Raw genomic sequence first — 16,257 nt, 5'->3', positions numbered from 1 at the left:
TGGACAACCTGTTTCCATGTCTCACCAGACCTCACAGTAAAGAATTTCTTCCATATGTTTAACCTAAAACTATTCTGAGTTTAAAGCCACTTCTCCTAGTCCTATCATTACATAACACTTGTAAAAAGTCACTCAATAATATGATAAAAACATTAGACAAATTAGTCCATATTAGTTTTTGCATCTAAAAAGAAAGGAATTAATCAAAAGTTGCCGGTCAAAGAACTGATTTACACATAAGGAGACTATCTTAGTCAACACTTTGGTGAAAATTTGTTTGTGGACATACTCCATAATATCTGTTAAATAACTGTAATTTTTGAGACCTATGTCTTCAAATTCATTTATTTCAGCCTATACACACATAAGCAATATATGCTAATCAGCGTAAATTTGAGGTTTATAATACTAAACACTTTACCATGGAACACTCTTGGATAGAAATGAAATCTATCTTATTTAAAAACCTTATGTAATTAAAAACATTTATAATTAAAAATATCAACTGAGATTGACCACAATAAATCAAGTGTATTAGAGAGGGTAAATAAATGAATGGAAATATCCATTGATACACTTAGTCTTATAGTGCAATAGAGGTACAACTTAAAATAGGACTCAGCTGTCACTTCCAATGAGTTTCTAAGTATTAGAAAAATTAGAACAAATTCCTACAAAACAGCATTTGATAGAATATTAAATTTGAACTTACTCAGTAGTTGGAGCAGAAAGTTTTGATTTTGTTAACTCTTCACCTAACAAGAAGATACAGTATTATCATTAAAAGTGTGAAATACAAAATAAAAAAAAAACTTTTCATTATAAAAAGATAGTTAATACTAATGTTGGCAGTTCAAAAAAGTTACTATTAAAATGGAAAAAGAAAACGTATTTCTGAATTTAATTTATCAGAAAAAGTTATTTCTGATAACTTAAATTGAAATATGAGAAGAAAATAAGAGAAGACTACATAGACAAATGCACTTCATATGGAAGTGTTGTTTACTTGAAACTTCCTCCTTGAATTATACAGTTTTTTATGTTATACAGTTTACTGTGTAGTTATACTGTATAATATCAGTACTGCTCTCCAGCAAATCTGGCCTTGTTTCCCACTGACAAAAAAACCCCAAAACAAACCCTGAAAAATAGAAGCTAATGCTCTACCCTCTATGTAGGTATTTTACATCATACACACAGTATGCTTTCCTGGTTTGTCGATCATACTAAACTTGAGCAGGTGTAAGGGTTTCAGGAACTTGCACAGGAGTTTTTTCCATGTGGTTACCCCTTTGGCATCTAGATGTGTTCCTCATTACTGTCAGATACAGGTTCCTCTGGTCCCCACAACAGGGAACAGCCAAGTACATAGATAAGGAAGAGTTATATAAAACTAAAAAGAGAAACATTATCTTCAATTTAAAATACAGATATTTAAGAAGTTTATGTCTCCAACAATTTAAAAAAAAGAGATCTGTTTTCCTTCTATGTTAAAAAACTAACAGACTGAAAGATTCATACTTACTGGATGAATTTTGATTCATTTGTGCCTGAAACAGGAAAAAAAAATTAGGAATAAGTTCTTCTACTGTGAAACAAACCACTTAAGAGTCCCAGAATTCTTATTTCTATTCAACTTTCTGTGAGATTTATTTTTTCAATGCCAGGCAAAATCATCATGATAATCCAGAAGACTATGGAACATGAGCCTGCACAGAGGAACCAGCACACATCTTCCATACCAGTATGAAAATGCGGGAAGAAATACTGTAGAGCTGACAAAGGGAGCAGCATTTTTATATCTGTTTACTGTCTGGGACAGAAAATTAAACAGCTTATGTATCTATCACAGATGAAACAAAACATTCCTCATGTTTTCCCAAGAAGTCCCCTCACATACTACACTTAGTTCTAACTACAAATGCAAACAAAAAGCCATTCTCTACTTACAGGACTGTGCCTCTGCTTTCAAAATGTGGTGAGGGAAAAAAGAGAAAAATTATTATTTTAATATGTAATGCACACTATTTTCCTTAAAATCAGAACCAATCTTATTCTAATTTGAGTACTGTATGAGCATACCATAATATTATTTATCATCTGGTGGTATAAAGGATTATTCCATGAATTGGCAAGATATATCAATAAAGCTGCGCTGCAAATGTTATGTGTATCCTCATTATATGATCTGTTTTAAAAGACTTGTATGTTATTGAAAACTAATCAGCAAATTATGTTAAAAGCCATGCTCAGCTAACTCTAAGATGTAATTGAATGTCTTGTGGTGGCAAGAGCACAAAGACAAGAACTGAGCACTCAAAAGACTCATAGGAAAGTTTAAATATGAGAAAAGTACTTAATTTATATTGAAATATAAAAGTGCAATCTAAATATATTGGAATATAAAGTGTACCAAAGATGACCTAATATATTGGAATATAAATTGTACCAAAGATGACCTAGTGCACAAGAAAAACGTTATTGAACCTAGAATAAATTCTGAACACTATCATATATCTTTACACTATGGTTTCTTTACCACTTTTCTACATATTAAAAATACAAGGACCAAAAACTTACAGATATTGCTGGAGAAAGAGTGATGTTCCCTATGGATACTTTTAATTCATCCAAAGAAGGCATAGTGTACTGAGAGCTATTATTTGGCTGGACAGGTTTTATTTCCACGTGGAACCTTCTGGGTTCATCATCTTCAGACTCAGAATCACTGGATGAATAGAAATGGTTCTCTTTGGTATGTTTTTCTCAGTTAAGGTGGAAATATCTCAAAGTCATCTGCTTAATCTACTTCATAATTTTGCTCCACAAAATGCTAGCATTAAGTGACCTCTTTGTGCACTTAGATACATCCACAGTCCAAAATTTACAACTCAGAGTTAAAATTAAGGGGCTTATTTCATTTATCTTCAGAATGATGATTCTGTTCAGAAACACATTACGTCATATAACTGAACAACTGCATATTTGAAGGCATGAGGTTAAATTTAAGATTCTAAAGCAGCAACACTTCTGTATGTAAAATTATAATTCGCAGGACTCCAACAGGGATTCTAAAAGAATTATGAAAAATGTAGAAATCTTTTAAACTAAATGCAGAAAAGCCTAGGTTTTTTAATGAGCAGTGAAATGCCCACAGTACCCGTACCTAACACAAACAGTGAAGGAAGAGCAGGAGCCACAATTACTTGCTCCTTTTAGTGTGGCACTGAAAATTTTGCAAGAAAGGATGCCAGGTAAATAGAAGGCTGCACAGCAAGCTCAACCATGTCAGCTGCTTAAAGTACTGTCATCTTTGGATAAAAAGGGATCACAATGACATCTCAGCCCTCAAAATAAGGAAAATAGAAAGCTCTTTATATGCACAGAAGCTGCACTGAAGAATAGCTCTGAAAGGCACAAGCTAAGTCTTAAAAACTGCATTTGTTTTGGTGATAAAAATTTCCCTCTACAGAAACATAAAAGTTTTGTACCAATTGAAAGAAGTGTACATATTCTCTAAGTCACTTCTGTTATTTTCACCTGACAATACGACCGACATTTGCATTAAATTCCTTCAAACTACTCCCTAAAAAGGTTTAAACCTGAACACTAAAGACATTCCAAATTCCTTTTAACTGAAAGGATCTGAAAGTTGTGGTGAGGAAAAAGCCAAATATCTTAATCTTATGCCCATCTCTTCCTTCAAAATGAAGCATTTATAGAAAAGTTTTCAAAGACAAGTAAATCCAATTTCATCAAAAGATTTCTTGCCTTAAAAGCTATCACTGACCTTCAAGATTCACTTCCTACAAATAAGTCCATTTTTTTAAAGTGTTTTGCCAATACAGATTTAAGTCACACTTATTGATTGTCATTATAATAAAACAATGTCCTCCAGCAAATTGTCTCATGAGTTCCCATCAACAGAATAAATTTCTAGAAGTTAACAGAGGAAAAGAGAAAGGGAGCTGATAAGTTCCTGAAGCTGGTCAAGATTTCCAGAAGCTGAAGTACTATCCCATGACAGATTGCAAATCATGGATATTTTTCACTTGATGTATATCTTTACTCTTGTTTCACAACAAAAAGAGGTAATAATAATAAAAAAAGGATGCCCAGATTAACCATTCATCATGAGCACAAATGTTGTTCACTTCTCACTTTCAGAAATACATATAAAGCATGAAATAATAATCCTCTTAAAACTGGATAAAAGTCTGTCACTTTTATATAAATTTTGTAAGTAGGAATACCAACTGCTTTTGTTGTTACAGGACTCTTCCATGTGGGTATTAGAGGCATATTCTGCAAAGCTGATGAAAACAAAAAAAAGTTACCATCATGAGCTGGCCACTGTAATGAGCGGCTTACTGCTTAAAAGTTTTTGCAATTTCAGGTAATGGTACAGGCTAAATTCACCTTTTACCTGCAGTACCCAGAAAATTCAGTGAATACATTTCCAAAAATTAGCTATCTTGCTAACATACTAGTCTTGCTTAGATCTATGCTAACTATTCTCAGCTCTTAAGTAGAACTTTCCTCTGTGGTGGCAGGAAAAGAAGTGGACAGTAATTTTCCTCCAAAGCAACAGGGGAACGGCAGAGAAAAATCTTGAGCCTCTATAAAGGTGACTCAGAAAAAAAAAATCTATTCTGTACATGAAAGCTATTATTAAAAAGACAGAAAAAGCCAGAAGCACCAACTGGAAACAGCATGTGGTGCAATGACTTCATTATGTAACAGAACTTCTATTTCTGCACTGCTCTAGTGCTACAAAGAAAATGGGAGGGTGCAGTATAGAAAAGATAACCATTCAAAATGCTTTAGAAAGTTTGCAAACTTAACTTTAAAAATTCTCTGAGAGCTTTTCAAGGAGAGAGATTTGCATGGAGTTTTGTATCTCCGTTGGATCTGACTATTTTTTTTTGCTTTTTATTTTTACTGTCCTTTAAAAATTCCCAAGAGATCTGATCCAATCTAATCTTTAACATTTGCACACACACACACAAGAAAGAATTTGGTTCATTTTACAAAAGCTATGAATGTAAGAATACAAGGTTGCAACATAGGCATAAATATCATTCCTCTTCCTTAACCCTTTAGTCAGTACTGCCTTTGTCCAAAGAATTGTAATAACATCAAATAACTTGGCACAATAATAGTAAAAAGGATATCCTGTGCTGCTTCTGGTTTAATGCTGTATCCTTCATCATCTACATCAGGAAAGCTCTAAAACAACAAAAAAAATATGCTATTGATAAATAACTAAAACCCCATGTCATTCTTACATCAGACTGAATTTTACACCATTGACAAATTAAAATTACAAAAACACATGAAAGTGATTTTTATTCAACATTATTACAGTTATCTTAAGTTATGATCTATCATTCAGAACTTTTATGACAAAATATCTCAGCACAAAATGTTACAAAAGAAGCTCTAAATTTCCTGTGAAAACTGGCAAGTTTGAAATGCATCTGCTTTTACTAATCAATCACTAGTTACTAACTGATCAATTACCAATCAATTACTCTATGAAAAAGAACAGAAATTAACATTACTTTAGCTTTAGTACTGAGTTAAATTAGGCTATAATTATCTTGGCCTCAGAAAAAATGCCTAATTTTTAATGCTCTAGGCTAAGACACAAGACGTTCTGATCGCGCAGAGGTAAAACCTTTCCTAAGTACTAGTCAATATTTAAGTATGGAAGCCAAAGCACAGCTTGCAAATTCCACTCCCCCTAGAACAGGCAGCAAGCCTGCACTGTTACTTCAGAAAAGAATATCCACATCACAGGTGCTCAAAGTTTTATTCCTAAGTTTTCCTTTACACATCTTCAACACTGTCCTGAACCTTAAAAGTCAATAAGCATCTGAGAACTTAAGACAAGTTCTGCTTTTCTGTTCTTGAAGGCAACTAAACAGAAATTGAGAAGAATTATGTTAAAACAACTTAGAATACTCAGCTAAGCATATCGTTTCCTTTAAAAAAACCTTTGGGGCAGAGAGAATAAACTCTCCAAGACAATGTAAATTTTAAAAATGCACAAAATGGCCACATCATGTATGTTACATATACAGGATAAACGTGGATACGTAGATACTTTCCCCAGTCAGAACCAAAAAATCCACTCACAACTTTGTATGCATAGGCAGTGTACATGAACATGTCTAATGTCTCAGTAAGTTTATCACAAAAAACCACAACCAAGGTACTTTCAAAATGCCGTGATTTTAGCAATTACTAATATATTATAAAAAATAAACTATGTATGTATAAAAAAGTGATTTATTTTAGTGCAGCATCGGTTTATTCTATCAGAAAGCAGGTACTGGGAAGCAATTTGACCAACAGATATGTATACAACAGTACAGCCAAAATGTAATTTGTTAGATGTCAAGAGATACAACAAAATGACTTACACTGGTGATTTCAAGTGGACAAGAAAGAAACCTCATGACTTCAGATAAAATATGAAGCCAAGTTTAAAGAGAATATCTCTGAATAGCTTTTGAAGTACAGAACATTAAAATTATTAAAAGGTAGTTATTCTTCTGTATCTTATAAAGATATCACAAATGGGATGCCTGATAATTTGCTAAGAAAGATTCTCCTCTGTCCAGCTCCCTAAATTTAGCACTTCTGAAATAAATGGAATTCACACATAACTCAAACTTTCAGCTAAGGTATGAGAAATACAGTCATGTACAGACGTAAGACTGTACCAAATTAAATACTGCATCAAACTAAGGCCAAAAAATAACATTTAAGCTCTCTAACCTTAAAATATAGACCATATAGATGCAATTTCTTGAAATACTTGTAAGATCTAGACTTCCTGCTACTTGATTAAAAATAAATAAATAAATAATTACAATAACAAGAAAGTAATAAGAGTACAATCACACGGTCCAATACTTTAGCTCCACTTGCTCAAATCAGGGTTCTTAGCTACGCTTGACCTCAAGCTGACCTTGTTTATATACCAAAAACCACTAATGAAACTTGACATCAAAGTAAACAGAACAAAAACATATAGGTACAAAATAAGTATATTTTCTTGTAATGCTACAGATTCTGAAATTTTAAATTAATTTAGTTGTCACACCAGGTAATTTTCCATAGACCAGGATCATTCATGGTTAAGATGAATTGAAAATCAATAAAAATCTACAAATGCACAATATTTAATTTTTCTTACAACTGGATCATATATGTAAAGGATAGTATTACTGGGTTGACACAGTATGCACAACATAGCTGGCAAAATGGACTATATTGATATAAAATTGTGAGAGAACTTAGTTTGTAGAAGTTATTTTCATTGTATTATTTTTAATTTACTGAATAGTCTCTAGGATGAAGAAAGAACTAAAATCCTAAGGTATTTAACTTTCTTTCATAATACTTTCATGATAATTATTTCCGATCTTGATAATATACTTGAAACATCTGTTCCTCAGAAATAGCCCTTTAGCATGCAGTCTGTGTTCACAACTTGATGTACATAACAGAGATGGATACTTTACAGTATCAAGTTCTAAACACAGAAGAAAATTCCTTCCTTCTCTTTCAGCTAGTCTATATTATCACTTCTTTTCAAACTCTGTAGAGAAAACTTAATCTGCATTTTTTCCTATATCTAACATTTAAATACATGTAATTTCAAACATCTAACTCTAAACAGCATATACACACATAAATAATTCGCTTTTTATTTCCAGCCTTGTCAGTAATTCAGATTGATCTTGTGCCAATTTATGACCATTGTTAACACCTGCTTTAATTAACTAGATACTAAATTTAGATTTTTGTGTAAACCAATGTAAAAAATGGGTTTAAGAGATACTTGATATACCTTTGTATAGACAAAGGCAAATTGTGTCACACAGATGTAAAATGGTACCTCACAATTTTACGTGTTAAGTATTAAATTCAAAATACTGTTCTCAATATTTTGAATGATTGAACCAGTGACTGTTATGCTTTCTGAAATACCAACATTTCATTTGCAAATCTACATTTAATAACAGTGGTAGATAACAGAGAAACCTGCGAGATACACATATTCATGAATCTGATGTTAATGAAGGTATTTACATCTATTTGAACTAATTTTCACTCCCTTTTCCACACTCCTACAATTAGAGAACTATATATTATGTCACGAATAACAGTGTATCTTAAGTATCAAGCACACAACACAGATAAGACCCAATTTGCCTACCATGCTGATCAGAGGTTAAATTCACAACCTACATATATACATGTATAATTTTTGAAGTTCAACACACAAGATGATGATCTTTGCAAACTTCATCCTTTGCCAAAAGTTATTATTAATACTTCAGGGATGGAGGTCTCCTTTAGTCCCCTACACAAACACAGAGTGGTCTTTGCAGTCAAAAAACTCCCAACAACCTCATAATGCATGTGAATTGAACCCTGCAGAAGCAACTGGAAGGGTGGACTTCCAGAAAGCCCTTCTGAGGTTCTGTCAAGCAATTAAACATGTAGCTAAAAAAGCCACAGTTTTCCCTGTGTTTGCAGATGTAATGCATTAATGGAGATCTTATATAGCGTTAAACATATGCCAGAAATTTTGACTGTATACCTTTGTCTTTGCCTTTGTTAAATGTTAATAAGACTTTGGCATATTCTACAAGCTTTCTGGCGTTAATAATTTTTCAAAGAAATAAAACATAAGGTCTTTATAAATAAAATTTCCAGTATAAGAAGCCTGAGGACCAAGCATTCTTACTGACGAAACACATTTTTTTAGTTTTGGTGAATAATTTATTTCAGTTTCCTTGTCCCATCTGTCATCCAAAGGCAATTGAAGAAGCCAAACCATTACCATGTTATTAGTGGCTCTGGGTTACATACAAAGGACAAGGGAGGAACATATGGAGCACTGCAGTCTAGCTACTTCATTTGGCCCTTCCTCTGCAACACTAGTGCTGCTGACAGGCTGGTCATCAGTCAAGAAGCAAAGAACCTTCACTATGTTCCAGTTTGATTTCTTTATATTTTCTCTTCTCCTGCGATAACTACAGTGGTTATGAGAGCTCTTTATCAAGGTTTCCTGAGGTTATGCTTGAAGATGCAATACAGCTGAACAGCTCACTTAATTTTTTTCCTTCCAGAACTCAACTGGCTTCCTGCAATCCAGATGAGGACTCTAAGTAAGCAGCTGAAGTTCGTAGGCTGGAACAAAAGAACAAAAAAGGCTCTCCACTTTTGACATATTTGAGATGTAAATTTGACTCTGGCATATCCTTAGGTTAAGACAGAGGCATAATATTGGCCTCCTCTCCTTAGGGTGCCTATTAACCCAAAAGATACAGAAGAGGAGAGTAGACAGTTAGTTTCTCCTATTGTTAGAAATGCAGAAAGAAAAATGGGTATACAAAGTGCCCCTGTCTTGCGCTGTGATAGAAAGCCTTGTCCTCAATAGCAGCTATTCAAAATGTGCCAGAAAAAAAAGTTGAAAATACAAATAAGAAAAAATACTTGAATTTCACTAAATATTAGGTTACACTTGAGTTCCACTTCTCAGAATTTGATGGTTCCAAATTCAACCAGTCCCCAACAATAAAAATGGTCTACAATTCTACGTAACTGTAATTATGCTACACTCACATGTGAAGAGGTTAATAAAAACTTTCGGATGCCTTGATACGTGTTTGCATTTCAGTTTCCCCTGAAAAAAACACTTCAGCGTTATGTTCTGCACATCTGTGACTCCCTTCTTAATTACTTTTGAACTTACTGGACAATTGCAAATGGATTTGACAGAAGGAACAGAGAACTCAAAGATAATTACATTATTACAGTCTTCATGAAAATAGGCAGTGAAGTAGAAGAAGGAGATCGGCAAGCATCCCAACCAAGGGAAGGATTGCAACCCCAATTCAGATCTTACCAGACCCAAGTGGAACGTTGTAAATGTTTCCCAGAAACATAAGTTTCTTTTAGACCTCGTATCTTCCTAGAAAATATCTCTAAAGACATGGCAAACTCAAGGGAAACAAGACATTTCAGCCTTTAGAAAAATGTTCTAAGGCAAAACCCCCACAGACAGTTGCTATCTGTTTCCAATGCACACACTTTCTACTACAAACTTCCCACTTTTCTTAATTATCAAGGTTTAGCTTAATGGAAGTTACACCATAGATTGACATATTAAAAACTCAGGAATTTTAAATCTCATGAGATATTCTCACCTATATTTAAACAGAGACTGCTTACTGAAGTGGTCAACCTTTTTAACAAATACCAGTTCTCAGTCCACAGCTGCTTACCCACTGGCACACAAAAACCTCTTACAGAAGTTACAAAAAAAAAACCTCACAGGAATTAACATTTTATTGACTTCTTTTCCAGTATACATAACCTGAGAGCAACAAAAAGGATGAGCATAAGCAGATCTGGCTTACCACAGATAAATTTGAGAGCATCAATTTTGGGGCAAAAGACATTTTTGACCCATCTCACCCCTTTTGTTTTTGGAAAGGGAGAATACAAGTTTGATAGATTGCATTACAAATTTTGGACTAGTGAAGGCCTTCATGGTATTGACCACAGATTATGTTCAAAAATCCACAGTAGCACAAGGAACTGGTAGATAATGTATAGAAATCAGTTCTTACAACATCCTTAACTTGAAAATTTGCAATATTTTTACCTTGGTGCTTATATTAATATATAATTAAATAATTAAATTAATCACATAATTAAAATTCTTGCCAAATAAACAAAAGCCGCCTTTATAAAAATGATCACGTTAATCATACATATGCCAGAGAGGTTTTCTGCAAGTGACCAAAACTGACAAAATAATAACTGGGATATCTTAAGTTGAATTTTCTGAGGTCTGTTCTTCAGTATTTCCTAGCAATCAAATACGAATTATATTTGGTTTTTTTGCTTTTTCGGTCAATAATAATTTTCCAAGGTCAGTTTCTTGAAATGTATGATTTATTACAAATATCCATACAAAACAAATCCTCCTAGAGATGATAGAGACTGTTTAAAGTATTTAGATCAGGTCTGAGAAATTAAACAGAAAGGAAATGCAGAAGTAAAAGCCAAGGAAAATTAAAAACATTGAAATCAGACCTTTCAGAAGAGGACTCCAACCTTAAAACATAAAAGCAGTTTGGATTGCTTATTTGTAAGGCGTCAAATTATTCACATAAATTTTTTTTCACTAGAATTAAAATAATGACTTCTCCTATTCAAGCATTCTATCACTATACAGAATATTACTGTTGTTTGAAAAAAGTGAGCAGAAATCATAGACCCAATTTCAAATTCCAAATTCAGTCATAAAATGTTGAGCAGGCAAAAAGAAAAAACAACAGGATCAATAATTAACCTAGATGATCATATGGTGTGCCTCATGTAGCCAGAACAAATGCCAAACCAATTTATAGTTGAATTTTTTGAACTATATGTTTCCAAAAATATGGAGATCAAAATAAGCAAAGAAAATAAATTTTGCAAGTCAAATCCAGTTGTGGTTCACTCCAATGACTCAACCTGAACTGTCAAATGATTTTACCTACATGAGAAGCCTGATAATTGTAAGGATACTTCTATCACTACTTTCTTTTAAATGTACCCGAAGAAAAAGATTTGCTGTAAGTCAAGATGACTGTACAATATTAAATAAGTGTCTTGTCAGGAGCTACACATCTGTTCTGACACATACAGTTCTATTATGTGACAAAACTTACTTTTCCCCATTTAGAAGGATAGTTCTACTAGATGTTTAAAGTCAAGTTTCTCAAAGCAACTTTTATTATTAGGTACTAAAACTTCCTAGTTACCAAATAAAAATAAGAAAATCCACAGAATAAGTGAACTTGGAAACTTAAATTGTGTAATATAATTGGCACCTAAATGAATGAACTAAAATCAAATCAGTCTACAGAAAATCACTCCAATTACTCTGTAAATTTTTCCCAAATATAGCTATAGGGAGTTACAATCATTGTTATATATTAATTCAAGAGAACATACATGTTTGCATAAAAAGAGAAGACTAAATTAGGGAAATAAAAAATCATTAACATGTTAAATTTAATTTGAAATGGTCACTTACCTGAATCGACTAAAAAAAATTGTAAGACATATCACAGATCTAACTAACAGTAATGAAAACTAGACCATTAATAAAGTGCATTTAGAAATGCTGCATTTAGGGCCATACTTTAAACAGTATATTCCTACACTCTATTGCCAGTGGTAAAGCAGAACCCAAATAATATTGGAAGGATTTCCCAAAAGAAACAGTAGTAAGCAGAGGAATATGATGATACAAAGTTGAGCCCACAATAAACTTTTTTCTTTCTTAGAATCTATTAGCCAAGGAATGCAAACTAGTAGCTGAAAAATAAAGTAACATATATTTGTAGCAAAAACACTTTTCTTAAAACCTAAAATTGTTAGGAAACAAAAATGTATTACTGACACTTGTTGGTACATATTACTGAAGATCATGTACTGCACAAAATTAACATTTTCAGTATGCTATGAAAACACTAAATCCCCTATCAGATAAATTATGCACTGGAGGGATTACATGTAAGTTAAGTTTCATCAGAATTATGTAAGGCTTGATAGTATTAGCATATACATTTATTTTGGAAACAAGTCTACTTACAACCGAGTCTGCATCTGGACACTCCCTATTTAAAAAAATAAAGAAAACTTAAAATTATAAAATGCACAACTTATTTTATTCACACAATTTTTCCTTCAATATTTTCAACTAATTTAACACAGTGAATTTGACCCTTTTGCCTCTAAGACTGTTGAAATTTTTCCTTTAAATAATCCACATTCTACTGCATGAGATTTAAATAACAGCTGACAGTTTATGCTCAAAACACTGCAGAAGAAAAACTCGAAAGAAATGATGAAAAATCAAACTCACATATTCCTGAAAAGAATTAAAAACAGAATAACAAAAAAATCAAGGAAAGTGAGGACTACCACACTGTGCCATGGATGAATATACTTTAAGTTTCAGGTCTTCGTGGTTGATGTGTGCAATAAGTAGAAGTCACCAATCCTAAAGAAATAGTCTACCTACAAGTGTAAAATGCTTTGGACAAAAAACAGTTCACAAAGAAATTAAGATTTTCTTCAGAGGAATTCAGAGTTTCCTCTTTCAGAGTTTCATTCTTAGTACGTGCTTGTCCAGCATGGTTGCATTCAAATACTAGAAGACACTGAACAAAATAAATGAGTGCCCTCCAAAAAAGCACTTAAAAAAATAAAATAAAATTGCCTGCAAAAAGGCAGTAGTTGCAAACACATTATTCACATGTGCTAAACTTTTCCCCTGCAACTTTGATTTGAGCAGTAGCACTTAGAATAATGAATGACACTGATTCTCTCTGATGTCTTCAAAAAGCAGAAGCAATTACTTTTACAGAATGCGGGAATACTTGAGTAGCATACAAGTCCTCTCTAATTTGCACCCTAACAAATAGTGACGGTATAACTGAACAGGAGTGTTTTTATATCATTAATCTGAACATTCTAAACATGCATTTATAGAAAATGAACCTTGAAAAAAATTTATTGCAATCTAAAACATCTTCCCTGAAAAAATAAATGGGTTAAAGACAAAAAAGGTAGGTTTTACTACAGTGCATTAAAAACAGATGCAAAAAACTTGCTAACGTGGAAGCATTAATACAAAATTCCATACAGTATGTTAAGGAAATGACAGTGAGACGAAGGGTTCCATCTTCTCTGAAAGGCCTCACACAAAAGAGGACATATGTGACCAAATTTCTACTTGCTTTACATCTTTCATAGCAACAGAGCTATTCTGAAAGATATTTTACTGCTTGAAAAGACAAAGTATATGCTTCCCTTGAGAGATGTGGATTTCCAAAAGTGTCTGTAGGCAAATGGATAGCCTGAGGTACATAAAAGTTGAGAAATGTGGAATATGAGGCAGATTAATGAATACAATTCAGGCCACAATGAAGGTTTCCAAAATTAGTGAGCCAAAAGATCTCAAACAGAAACAGAGATCTCAAACAGATCCAGTATGATTCAGAGGAGTACTAACAGCATCAATTGGAATCTGTTCTGTAGATGAAATGGAATCACAGGAGTTTACAAATGTTGGTGAGGTGGAAAATGAGGATATCAGGCTGCAGACAAAAATACTTTTAAATCACTAGACTTACGATCATTCTTTTAAAATTAAAAAAACTGTGTCATGCTTCTGCTATAAGGTAACATTTCAGAAAATGGAGATTTTCTGAAAATTTAAGGAAATTTAAGGATTGTAGACAAAAACTGAAACAACCAAAACATGCAAAGCAGTGGTTAGAAGTGAAATCTTTAGCTAAACTATAGCAATATGTAACAGAATGCACCCTGTGTGGTATTTCCCTGAATTAAAACCATTACTAGTCACACCACTAGTTCAGGCATCAACAGTTCAAAAACTCTCTTGACAAACTGAAAAGCCTACTAACCGTAAGAGTTTTTCTAGATATTGAAAGCCTGCCCTACACAAACTAAACAAGCTCACACACTAATAAAACACAAGACCAAGGCAGAACTCCTCTGTGCAGAGAAGTTTCTGATGACTGTTTTATCATTTCCAGTCCATAACAGGATCATCAGTTGAAGATTAAATCAGACAAAATACAGATTAGCAATCTATACCTCTTAAGGGATCATTAAAAAAGTATTAGGATATATTATGTAATATTAAACACATAATGAATCCTCTGTTATTTATTTGTGATGTTCTAGTTCATTTAGTAGTTGTGGTTTAATGCAAGAATCTCTGTAAAAGCCTATGGCACATATAACATAGGTGATTCATATCATGCCATTATACTTTTTTTTTCTCATCTCAAAATCTAATCACTTTTGTAGAGTGTGTGAATACAGAAACAAAATACTATTACCACCTGCTGTTCTTAGGTCATGAATTTTTCAGCAGTAAGTAAAAAAAAAACTAACACGGGTAAAATACTTTAAAAAGTAATTTTAAAAAGTTTGTGCAGATGTTGCCTTTGGGAATATTTCTAAATTGTCAAGCTTGTAAAATTGTAAGATATCTTCTTGAGAAAATACATGTAGAAATTCTAAAAAAAAATACACTGACCCTAAATACCAATATAGACACTGTGACTAATTTACCTCAGAACTGTTATTCAAACTCACTTTTTGCAGAGATTTAACTCCTGGGAGACTGAGGACATGCAAAGAACATGGCAAATTGTATATTTGGGATATCAGTCCTGAGCTAGAATTATGGTGTTTGAGAAGGGAGTGTGCTCATAATATACTGCATCTTTCTGTCCTTCGACAGTAGATGCAGAAGTTCTTCTAACAGAATAATAATTGAAGCTTCAATTCTGCCAACACAGCCATCCAGTACTTTTACCATGTACAGACATATTTAATTAAGATTAATGTGAATTATATTATCTACAATGCTGAAATGCAGAAAAATGGAAAACTACTTACCTATGCATAGGAAACAATGAAACATGAGTTGACCACTATGAATACACTTACGTTATTTTTTGTTATTTATGTTAAAATCCTTGGTGACAAAAATCATAAATACCTGATGCTTTTGTATTCAACATGTTCCTTTAAACTGCTGTTATAAACACTTCTTTTTTGTTGTTGTTTAAATATAGGCTATTTTTTTATTCCCCTTACTAGTTTTCACACAAGACAAGGCTTCAAGGTAGAAATATACTTACACGGATTCAGTATCTTTTTCTTTTTTCATTATTCCTGATAAACCAAAAGGCTTCCTTTTCCGTGGTTTTATTCCTATGGAACAAACACTTTTCATTTATAGATCAAAGAGATAAATGCATATTTAGCTATGTTAAACACAGATGCATATAAATGCCAATGTTTGAAATGTTGCCACAGGTATGCAGTGGAGATAGATATGGAGCCAAATGAAGGGAATATTATTCCAATTTGCTTTAAGTAAAATACCAGTTAAAAAAAAAAAAAAAAAGAAATCAAAATAGGGATCAACACATTAGTAAAAAAATCCTTAAAAAAACTGATTTGGATCTCCAAGCTGAGTATTTACAGATTGTATTTTTTAATAGACAGTTTTGAGGAAGAGCACTCTGCTCACAAAAACTCAAGAGGAGCTGTTGCTCCAGGCGATCCTGAATAGCCATGGATGAGAAATTGTTGCCTTGCCCAGCTATTGCCATTCAACACCCTGTT

At 33.0% G+C, this 16,257-nt stretch overlaps 1 protein-coding gene across 1 annotated transcript in view; it reads right to left on the bottom strand.

Moving 5' to 3' along the window:
- Window positions 1-16,257, bottom strand: part of FCHO2 (FCH and mu domain containing endocytic adaptor 2) — an 84,943-nt gene that overhangs the window by 26,969 nt on the left and 41,717 nt on the right. The window contains exons 10-16 of the mRNA XM_066180729.1: window positions 15,768-15,840; window positions 12,677-12,701; window positions 5,175-5,229; window positions 2,581-2,759; window positions 1,951-1,962; window positions 1,526-1,550; window positions 713-755 (exon numbers count right to left, since the gene is read on the bottom strand). Of these exons, the coding sequence (XP_066036826.1) occupies window positions 713-755; window positions 1,526-1,550; window positions 1,951-1,962; window positions 2,581-2,759; window positions 5,175-5,229; window positions 12,677-12,701; window positions 15,768-15,840 (412 nt within the window). The remainder of the gene's footprint in view (window positions 1-712; window positions 756-1,525; window positions 1,551-1,950; window positions 1,963-2,580; window positions 2,760-5,174; window positions 5,230-12,676; window positions 12,702-15,767; window positions 15,841-16,257) is intronic.

The sequence above is a fragment of the Chamaea fasciata genome, unplaced genomic scaffold (genome assembly GCF_029207755.1).
Source record: "Chamaea fasciata isolate MVZ Bird 193981 ecotype frontalis unplaced genomic scaffold, bChaFas1.0.hap1 SCAF_4, whole genome shotgun sequence".
NCBI lineage: Eukaryota > Metazoa > Chordata > Aves > Passeriformes > Sylviidae > Chamaea > Chamaea fasciata.
This window is presented reverse-complemented; position numbering and strand designations above follow the sequence as displayed.